Source organism: Theobroma cacao, chromosome 3 (assembly GCF_000208745.1).
Source record: "Theobroma cacao cultivar B97-61/B2 chromosome 3, Criollo_cocoa_genome_V2, whole genome shotgun sequence".
NCBI lineage: Eukaryota > Viridiplantae > Streptophyta > Magnoliopsida > Malvales > Malvaceae > Theobroma > Theobroma cacao.
Genome location: NC_030852.1, coordinates 2,796,938 through 2,807,600, shown reverse-complemented (window position 1 = coordinate 2,807,600; position 10,663 = coordinate 2,796,938). Strand labels below are relative to the sequence as shown.

The 10,663-nt window shown below is 36.6% G+C and overlaps 2 protein-coding genes across 3 annotated transcripts; one reads left to right on the top strand and one right to left on the bottom strand.

Moving 5' to 3' along the window:
• LOC18604179 (probable disease resistance protein At4g27220) lies at positions 658-4,724 on the top strand. Its single transcript, XM_007036534.2, has 2 exons — positions 658-680; positions 1,025-4,724. Exon 2 carries the CDS (start codon positions 1,033-1,035, stop codon positions 3,988-3,990), a length of 2,958 nt encoding a protein of 985 aa, XP_007036596.2. The 5' UTR covers positions 658-680; positions 1,025-1,032; the 3' UTR covers positions 3,991-4,724.
• On the bottom strand, positions 4,805-10,433 carry LOC18604178. 2 transcript variants are annotated; one of them, XM_007036532.2, is made up of 6 exons: positions 9,634-10,429; positions 9,070-9,281; positions 6,781-7,072; positions 6,602-6,687; positions 6,434-6,525; positions 4,805-5,205 (listed from the first exon to the last, which is right to left on the bottom strand). In XM_007036532.2, the coding sequence occupies exons 1-6, from the start codon at positions 9,967-9,969 to the stop codon at positions 4,961-4,963; spliced, it is 1,263 nt and encodes a 420-aa protein (XP_007036594.2). In that variant the 5' UTR covers positions 9,970-10,429; the 3' UTR covers positions 4,805-4,960. The 2 variants fall into 2 exon arrangements, with proteins under 2 accessions (XP_007036594.2, XP_007036595.2); XM_007036533.2 differs by lacking the exon at positions 6,434-6,525 and having other exon boundaries at positions 9,634-10,433.

Here is a 10,663-nt window from a genome sequence, read left to right as displayed (position 1 = left end):
CAATGAAACCCAGCATGTATGGTCGCTAGGGTATTGGAGGACGGCAAGGAAATCAGAAAGAAAAAGAGGCAAATTAGAGAGAGGAGTGAGGCAGAGAAGGAAGAAAGAGAAAGAAAAACAAGAAAATAAAAGGAATCCTTTTACATATTAGGGTTAGGTTTTATTATATACAGAGTAATAATTTCATAAAATGGTTAAGGGTATTCTTGTTTAAAATTTTTTTAATCTATTCTATCGCAGGTGGAATATCTATTATTCATTAGAAATCAATAATAATTATTCCGATTTCTCTCGAAATGATCATTTTGTGAACTAAACAACAAAATAATAGAGGAAAAAAGAATTGCTCAATTAAACATGCTGATAGCAGCTTTCATCAAGGGAAAAAAAAAGCCAATGGACCGTTGTTCACACTCATTTTCTCTTCAATTGACTTTTGGTTGATTGCAAGTCACAGCAATGACAACAAAGTCCCTTTCTACTTAGTTGGTCAACTAAAACATATACAACTTCAATGGGACTCTCTTGTCTTGACTTGGATTATTGACTTTTAGTTTTTCTGTTTGTTTGTACCCAGATGCTAATTTTCTTGAATGTACATTTTTCCTGCTAATTTCTCAAATTTAAGCAACATCTTTGAGAACAGGGGAACTGGAGAAGTACCAGGCTCACTAAATCAGGTAAACTGTCTTAACTCTTTTGCGTCTTTCTTTAGAATCATACCTCATGCAACACCTCATATAACCTTCAGCTCATCATGTGTAGGGTTTTCCTGTTTCATTCTCTTTCATGTTTCCTTTTCTTTTTTCCCTGTTTTGTTAATCTTATTTTGGCCTAAAACTAGTCAGAGTGATTAGATATATAGGGACCATAACCCCGGGCTCTTTTCAAATTTCAAGTCCATAAAGCCATCTTAATGCATTTGATGCTAAATCTTGGATGAACTTTGTTGTAACACTGGCGAATCTGCTTGCTCATCGTCTTTGTTATATTGCTAAAATGGTTTTCGTTTCATATTTACAAGGAGCCTGTATGGAGCTTGCAGTAGCGTCGATCTTTGAAATGATGAAGTGCTTTGGGCCTCCAATTTGCAAGTACTTGGACAATCACCGCAAACTTGATGAAAAAGTGGAACATCTTAGAAGAAAATTGAATGATCTAAACATTCGAAAGCAAGACATAGAGTCAAGAAAGGAAGCAGAGCTTCGCAGCAAAAAATTGGTAAAGAAAGAAGTCGAGAAGTGGTTTGTGGATGTGGAAACGATGAATGCAGGAATGCAAGCGCTGGAAGAAAAGCTGCGCATTGTCTCCTACTTCTCACGTGCCCGCCTCGGAAAGCTCGTTTGTCGAAAGATTGAAGAAGTGAACGAAATTTACGAACGAGGTGGATTTCCTGAAGGTGTCGCCATTGATGGACCTCCGACCATCGGAATGACATTACAGACAACAAACCTCGAAGGTGAAATCGATATAAAAGAACTAATTTGGGAATACTTAATGGGTAATGTGGTTGGGATGATCGGAGTCTGTGGAATGGGCGGCATAGGAAAAACTACCATAATGAAGCATATCAACAATCAGTTGTTGAGGGAGAGTCGATTTGATAAGGTTATTTGGGTCACTGTATCGAAAGAGTTCAATGTTGTCAAAGTGCAGGAAGATATTGGATCCGCCTTGAATCATTATCTTCCTAATGATGAATTGGAACGAGCAACTATGTTGATGGATATCTTGAAAAGAAAGAGATTTGTTTTAATCTTAGACGATGTATGGAACAGGATTTCCCTGCGTGATGTGGGAATCCCTGAACCAACTTTACAAAATGGAAGCAAGTTAGTAATCACTAGTAGATCAATTGATGTTTGTCTATCTATGGGTTGTGAGATACTCAAGGTGCAACCTCTTTCAAAACAGGAGTCCTTCAACCTTTTCCTAAATCATGTAGGGGATGATGTTCTACAGCTCCCAGCTTTGGAAGAGATTGTGAAGCTTATTGTTGACCAATGTGGTGGTTTGCCACTCGCCATTGTGACAATAGCCGGTAGCATGAAAGGGGTTGATGATGTTCGTGAGTGGAGAAACGCACTAAATGAATTACGTGAATGTGTAAAAAGTGTCAGAGGTTTGGACAATGAAATATTTGGACGTTTGATGTTTAGTTATGACCGTTTGGGAGATCCAAAAATTCAAGAGTGTTTCCTATATTGTTCTTTGTATCCTGAAGATTATATAATTGAAAGGAACGAGTTAGTAGAAAAATGGATAGATGAGAAACTAATTGATGAATATGGGAGTAGACAAGCAATGCGCGACAGAGGACATAGTATTTTAAACAAGCTTGAAAATAATTGCTTGGTAGAGAAGGTTAAGGATTTTTTCGAGAAAGGGGTCAAGATGCATGACGTTTTGAGAGACATGGCATTGTCTATTAGAAGCGTTGGACCTCGATTCATGGTGAAAGCTGGCATGCTATTAAGGGAACTACCAAGCGAGAATGAATGGACTCAGGATCTTGACAAGGTTTCCCTGATGGAAAATTCAATATTGGGAATTCCTCCCCATATCTCACCAAAATGTGGATTTCTATCCACCTTGTTGCTGCAACAAAATCATCGATTTGAAAGGATTCCAGAAGTTTTCTTTGAGCACATGCATGGATTAAGGGTTCTAGATCTTTCTTATACAAGTATTCAGGATCTGCCAAATTCCATTTCTAAGTTGGAAAATCTTACTACACTGGTACTTAGAAGATGTTACAGGTTAAGATATGTGCCTTCTGTAGCAAAACTAAGAGCACTGAGAAAGTTGGACCTTTTTAATACAGCTATTGAAGAGGTCCCTCACGGTATGGAAAAGTTAGTAAACCTCACTTATCTTGCCTTACATTCAGGGAGTCTAAAGGAGCTACCCAGGGGAATACTACCCATGCTTTCTCATCTTCAGTACTTGGCAACCACACTCAACATAAACGGAGAGGAAATGACCAAATTGGGAAAGCTGGAGACTTTGACAGGCTCATTTCCTGAGGTGCAAGATTTCCAAAACTATGCCAAGTTTATATGGGGTCAATGGCCTACCAGTTACCAGCTTGTAGTGGGATCACCTTGGTCTGCTGAGCATGATGATTTGACCGAGCTGTTTGAGAACCCTGAGGAATTTCATAATGGGATAAATCTTATCAATTGCGCGATAGGAAGAGAAGATCTTGTACTTCTCCCAAATGATCTTCACGCTTTGGCTATTAAGAAGTGCCCCAATCTCTTAAGCTTAAACACCATTTCTTTGTTCCATGAAGCTAATGACTTGAAGATATGTTATATTAGCGAGTGTGAAGGGATAGAGTGCGCACTTGACTTGTCATTATTGTCTTGCAACTCAATTCAGAACATTGCGGTGTTAAACCTTAAGGGATTGTGCAACTTGCGCCAACTTGTTAGTGGACTAGCCATCGAATCTACATCTCCAGCCACTCCAGCTGCTCTGGCACCACCTGCCATCTTCTCTTCCCTTGTAACATTTGAATTGAGCAACTGTTCAGGCATGAAGAAGTTATTTTCGCGTGAGATATTGCGGGGCTTCCAGAACTTAGAATTTCTTAAAGTTGAATCTTGTGGTAAAATGGAGAAAATAATAGCAGTGGAGGAAGATGAAGGAAATGGCAAAGGAGGAGGACGGAGTGCCAACATAACAGCATTTATTCTTCCCAAATTGAGGAGGCTAGTCCTGTGGGAACTACCGGAATTGAAAAGCATTTCAAGTGCTGGTGTTATGATTCATGCAGATTCTTTCCAATACATTTGGATAGTGGACTGCCTGAAGCTAAAGAGGATTTCACTGTCTCTTGCCCTGCTAGAAAATGGGCAGCCATCGCCTCCTCCCTTCCTCGAAGGAATCTACGTAGAGCCAAGAGAGTGGTGGAAATCAGTGGAATGGGATGACCCCAATGTTATGGATGTCCTCTCACCTTTTGTTGCGTGTAAAGAAGACTAAAGAGCCACTTGAATAAAAGTGTTACTCCCTCCAAATTTTGTCTTTATTCGATTCTTTCATACGCTCATATATATACACATAGTTCTGAAACATTCTTTAGCTGGAAAAATTAATTCCAAGCAAAGCATTTTATATCAACCTTAAATCAGCTAAAAAACTTGGTAAAATCCCGAACTTACCTACAAAGAATGTGTATAAAGTGTCTTAAACACGTTCATGCCTGTGCTTTGTTTTGATGTTGGGATGAACCAACTTCAATGTTATGGTAGGTCCATGGACCCCGATGTTCCAGGTTCTAAAGTAGAGAACCATATAAAGCAATTAAAGGCAACATCCAAAACAGAGCAAACAAATATGCGAAAAGATAAAAGTTTCAACCATTTATCTTCTTGTTTCTTTATATTATCATAAGTTAGCATATATCAAAGGGATAGCTCAAAAGACTAGCCATGTTGTACATCAACCACATCACCCATAGATATACCTATTATTTCCTACTATCATCATAATGTAAATATAATATAAGTAAGAAAGTCTGATTATAGCTACATCTTATTCTCCCAGCAGCTTATAAAACCATCTTCAAAACTCAGTAGCTCAACTGCCACCATATCATCTCGATCCCTTAGTATCATATGCTTAGCCCAACTCAGTAATTAGGCTTTATCTGATGCCATGAATTTTTCCACTCTCTTCCTTATATGATTATCTTTTGCGCTTTCTGCTTTACAATGCTTGAAGTTCTAACTATTTCAGCTTCTTTTTTTCCTTTCTTTTCTTTGCTTTGTAAGTAAATAGGAAATCCGAACCAGACAAAACTCCCTCAACTGGTATGCCACCGCTATACCAAAAATTTATAGCATTTAATCTCAGTTTGACCATGCATTTAGCATGCAAGTTTAGGGCATTGTTTTTTTTGCAGTGTGGAAAAGCAAAGAATCGCACTGACTTATATCTTGATTTGATTTCACTAGAGGTACATCCCATGTGAAGCAAAAAACTGAAAATCTGGGTGATTGACCTGATGCAGCCTTAGCCAGTTTTCTGCAGCCTGCATAAGGGAATTAGCATGTTGACACTCGCTCACGCCATTCTGTGTCCACATGGATCCTTTAAATTTATAAGATGCCATTCCAAAAACAGGTAGTGAAATCTGCGGTATACCATCAGCCTTATCGGGATATACTACAAATGGTGTTTGGCCACTTCCGCTGCCTACAAAAGCCAAATAAGGGTCACTTAAAGGACATGATAAATATTTAAACTATTTTAAAAAACACAAAAACATGTTGTAGGATGCATTAGTATGAACCATAATTTCAAATCTCTAGTATGAATGACAATTCAAAATTTTCTTTGCTATAAAGCATTGAAACCATGAAGGAAGTGAATAAAAAGGTCTTCAAAACTATATCATAAGTACTTATACATTATGCACTATATGAGATATCATTTTATCATAGTATTCAAGAAAGATATAGATCAAGCCACAAAAGATTCAAAATGCATCTACCAAATATCAGAGAAGATATCAAATTGCAAAAGTTTGAAGCAGATAAAACTGACCAGTACCAGTAATAGCAAAATCTATGGGCCATTTAGTAATTCAGAATTGGCTGGACAACTATATAACAGGTTGCTGAAGCCAATGTATTAACACTGGAAGAGTCACCCACAGCCTAATAAGATCCCTAAATCTAACCTCTAAAAAACCTTATGGTCAACTATTCCTCTCCAGAAGACCACGGTGCATGCAAACTCGTGTGTTGTGCCACAAAGCCGAAGAAAACTAAAAGAAGATATCGTTACATTTTCTAGCAGAATGTGATATAGATAGAAAATATCAGATGCTCAAAGACATAAAAATAAACGTGCATGTATCAGAGTTTGCACCCTTTCTATATGGAGCAACAATCGAACTTTGCTGTTTTCTTGGCGGACAGTCCATCTTGAGACTCACCTCATCAAAAGCTCATATCCAATGTTTTAAGTTTTAAGAATGAAGAAAGACACCTAACAACTAAAAGTGATCAATTTGCTTCTGGAGTAAAGTTTCTCCCAGAAAGGAACGCCCTGGATTCAGCACATGCAATGGGATGAGGAATGCAAATCACATTTGACTAAATAATTTTAACTTTTCAGTATAACAGCAAGCAGATATTGGCACAAAAAGCAATCAGTCATAAACGTAATAATCTGATACAAGCAACTTAATAGGTGAATGAAACAGAAGGGGTATTCATTTTCTTAAATGTTGCATCAAAGAACAATATAATATTATAAAATCTATCAATTTTAGATCACCACTTCACTGAAAAAGGTTGAGATTACGAACAAGAAAAGGGGGGCAGCAAAAAAGAAAATGGGAAGCAAGGGGGGGGGGAGAGACAAAGAGAGAATTTCCCCAATCCACTATAACAATAATAAAAAAGATGGCGATTACCTTCTATGGGTGTGCAAAGGGAATGGTATGTTAGAAAGCATGCATCCAAATCTTTTAATGTAGGACCTGTAGGTATTCGGTATATGGGATACCTACAAAGGTACAATCAAGGAAAATGAACATTTGTACATTTCCCCAAAAAGAGAAAAGGTGATACAGGAACTTTACCATGCAACAGATATCCAACTGATGGGTAGTAAGTCACAACTTCTTAATGTCTTCAAACCAGGATACTCACAAGCCTGGTCAAATATCTGTAACAACAGTAGAAGAGAATAAAAATAAATAAATAAGAGTTGAAGCAGAGATCAAACCAGATCCAGTAAATAAAAAATAAAATAACTAGCCTTGTCTGCCAAGGGTTCACGACTATAAGGAGTATCATGCTCAAAAAACTCAAACAGCAGGCGATCTCGAGAGTTCCCAGCTTCACTATCATCACTAAAAAACCCTTCATGCAGTGTACTGTTTTCATCACTTATAGACAAACTGCTAACTCCAAAATGGATATCATTTGTCAAATTGAATAGACTACGCTGCTCTCTAGAAAATTTAATGCCTTTGTCTATTTCATAATCACTACTTCCATCACTACTTGAATCTCTGTAGTAGTCACCATCACTCTCTTCTCCAGATAGCCTAACAAGACAATTCAAATTTGTTGCAAGTTAATAAATCATGCATACACTCTAACTCAAAATACAAAGTAGAAACACAGAATTTGATACAATCACATTGTATCGAGTCACGGTGTAACCTAAATTGCTGAAAAGTGAAAGGAAGAACAACTTGGTAGCAAGATAAATTGAACAAGTACAGACATCCCCTGTTGGAAGGTACATGTTTATCATAATGGAACAGCATATAGCCACAGAAAAATTACTTTTACAAAATTTTTATTAAATCGTCATAAATAAGAATATGTTTTAGATCATTGAATGACTAAAAGATACTCCACTAGGGGTTAAAGTGACAGGTGTGATGTGCTATAATAATAGTAGTATTTAATTTTCCACACCGGGAAAACGGATTTCTTGTGCATTAAAGAATCATGATTCAAAGAAATTTGACAATGTAAAAAAATCACTCTGATCAAGTTTTGCAAAGCCTCAACAATTTAGGCATGCAAAACCTGAATAAAGCACATGAGCTGAGTTCTTAAGTCATGATCAAGACACTTACTTCCCAGTAGGGGGGTGGGGGGAGGGGTTTGAGGATTTTACTCCCACATCGTTTCAGGGGGAGGGGAACCACTAAGCCAAAGGCTCGTGGTTTCATGAACAAGACAATGCTTTCTTAAGTTTAGCATACAAAAACATGCTATGTTGCCATACCTGGTGTAAGAAAACATAAGTTAGTTCACTGTACACACATGCTCTACAATTTTCTATAAGTAAGAATATCCGTTTTCAATTACCCATGTTAGGAACAAGAAAGTGCTTTTCCCTAGTAGAGACCTAAAGATAGGGAACATGTTTATATCCAGAGTAGTATCTTTATTTAGGCTACTGCAATACTACAAGAATCCATCGACATCAAGCTTCTTAAGGTAAAACATCTGATTTAATAATTCCCACACCCTAGATCCTTCACGAAGACAAATTACAGTATCATTATTCTCACCTGTGAAACTGCCTATAACAAAATCCTAACACCGTATAGATCAACAGTGCCAGCCACTAAAACCACCAGATCACTGCTTAGTTTATGGATAAACCAAAAGAAGTAAGGGATTTATATATATATATAGGTGACCAAATGATGAAGAGGGACCAAGGGGGTGCAACCCCAGAAAAAACATTTCATTCTCTAAACCATATTTCACAGAACTACCTTTACTGAAAGTTGATAAATTAAATTTTGCTCTCACTAAGTGAACAACTAACAAAAATTGTTTTTGAACAAATTAAAATGATTTTTGGTCTTTAATGAATCAACACATAAGTAGATCATACTGGCAGTATCTTTATGTAAAGATAATAAAGCATGATGATTCTTCTGGAGAAGAAGATTCCTAAAAATGGATCAATAACAAAAGAAAAACATATTGCATTTTTTAAATATCAATAGGCAATTTTCTTTACTGTTTTGTACCTTCAATAACCACAAAGTAAGCAATGCAACCCAAGTCTCAAAGAATGGAATAAACAGAAAACATCATTAAGGTATTTTCCTCTTCTGGAGCTACAAATAGTATCTGTCCGTTTTCAAAATCATAAACCAATGACATCATCCTTCCATGAAAAGCCAAGCAAATGTTAAAACAAACAGATGTACAACCATTGAAGGAAAAGAATACAAGAAACTATAGTAGACAATTAGTATAAAGCAAATTAAATGATACCAATCAGCATTTAGAAAACAAGTAATAGCACCATTCGATGGGCGTCAGATAAATGACACTATACCACAAGTTGAAAAGTATAACCAATATAATGAAGCAGAATAAAGAAATTGCTGCTGGCCAATAAAACACCGTAAATTCAAGAGAAGGGGAGAGGGTGAGAACTGAATTTCATCTGACAGAATAGAATGACAAATAAAAAAAAATTGTGCATCCAGGTAAAATTTGTACTACTTGCTGCAAAAACCTGCATATTTTTCATCAATATATCGAGATACATGGGACATTTTACCTCAGCTTAGCATTTGCATGCATAGATTCACCATATAATTGGATCCCTGACAAGTATGGAACATAGTACTGAACAACACCATCACTCCCATCAAGTACCAAAGGCACCCCAGCGCCATATGCACTCCATTCCTTGAAAGACTCCCACAAATCAGACAAGGTAAAGTAAGGCTGAAACTCCACATCACAAGTCCTCCGTCCCCTCATCGTTTTCTACGCCAATACAAAAATCAAAATTCATTAAAATCCCCAAAATAAAATGAAAAAAAAAAGAAGAAATCACCAACCATGGCATATAATTGTACTCTAGCCGATGCTTAGATGATTGAATTTCCTCAAATTCTCAAATTCCAAACAACAAAGTTAAATAAAGGCCTATTCTAGAAAATTCTACTGTTTACATATCCACACATGATGAAGAAACAACTTAGCCAAATGCCAAACAACATAAACAGAACTCCCATAATCCATATAAGAAAAAAAATTGACTGCTCTTTCTTACAATTTTAAGCAACCAAGTAGAAAAATCATACAGAAGAGAAAAGGAATATCAGAACATATCAACCTTTGAAAAATATTGAGCCGTGACTGAAGGCCTGGTCGACTCCAGGAACCTTTCAAGGTTACTCCTTGAGATCCCAGTTTCCTCAGAGCACGGAACAGTACTTGAAACCAAAGTCTCCTTAAGATTCTTCTTCTTATTATTATTATCGGAAGCTAAAGCCCTGTTCTTTGCTGGTGATGATGACGAATTACTACTACTTTTCTCATTATCTTCCTTAACAACTTCCTGTTTTTGCTTCTGTTTTTCTTTTTGGTTTTGATTTTTTCTAGCTTTAACTGGAATGTAAAACCGATCCTCTCCTCGAACCTTCCCAAATTGCGACCCAGTCCCCAGCATTCTCACTTTCAACTTTTTATCTATTATCAGCCCTCCGCTTGCTGCCTAGAAAACGGAGGAAGAACAGAAACAAAATGCAAACAAAAAAAAAAAAGTCCAAAATCAACTGCTTTGTTCTTCAAACTCTTTCAAAAAATCAACTCAAACAAAATTTAAGTTAAACAAAGCATGGGTTTGTTGAGTGAAGTAAAAAGTTAATCAAACTCTCAAATCTGGAATGATAAATTTGATTTTTCCTGAAGTTTCTTGCAGTTTCTTAAGAAACAAACAGGAAGAAGAAAAAGAACCCAAAGGTTTTCGGTCAAAGAACAGAGAAAAATGTCGAGTAGGAAGAAAGGGATTGTTTGGTTAATCAGAAAAGGGCAGTCGAGAATTTGAGAGAGAAAGAAAAAAAAATGGGAAAGACGTGATGGAGAGGAAAGGAAGACTGAACCACACTGTTTCTATATACGTTTTCTTCAACTTAGTTCACCAACAGGCAACAAGGAAGGAAACAGAAGCATTATCATTATCTCTTTTTTTCCCTTAATCCACTCCTTAATTACCAAATTAATTTTCATTAAGTTCTTAATTAATTTCTTTCCTTATTTTATTTATTGAATTGAATTTATTGGTTATTGAGAAAATAATTTCGGTGATGGGGAGGATTAATTAGGTGAAATAGTTGAAAAGGATAAAAAGGATTTGTAAATAT

Coding starts and splice junctions, on each gene's coding strand:
- LOC18604178 (XM_007036532.2), bottom strand. CDS start 9,969: ATGCTGGGGACTGGGTCGCAATTTGGGAAGGTTCGAGGAGAGGATCGG. Junction 6,526..6,601: donor AGTTGGATATCTGTTGCATG/GTAAAGTTCCTG, acceptor GTACCTTTGTAG/GTATCCCATATACCGAATAC. Junction 5,206..6,433: donor CCTTTGCACACCCATAGAAG/GTAATCGCCATC, acceptor TGGCTTTTGTAG/GCAGCGGAAGTGGCCAAACA.
- LOC18604179 (XM_007036534.2), top strand. CDS start 1,033: ATGGAGCTTGCAGTAGCGTCGATCTTTGAAATGATGAAGTGCTTTGGG.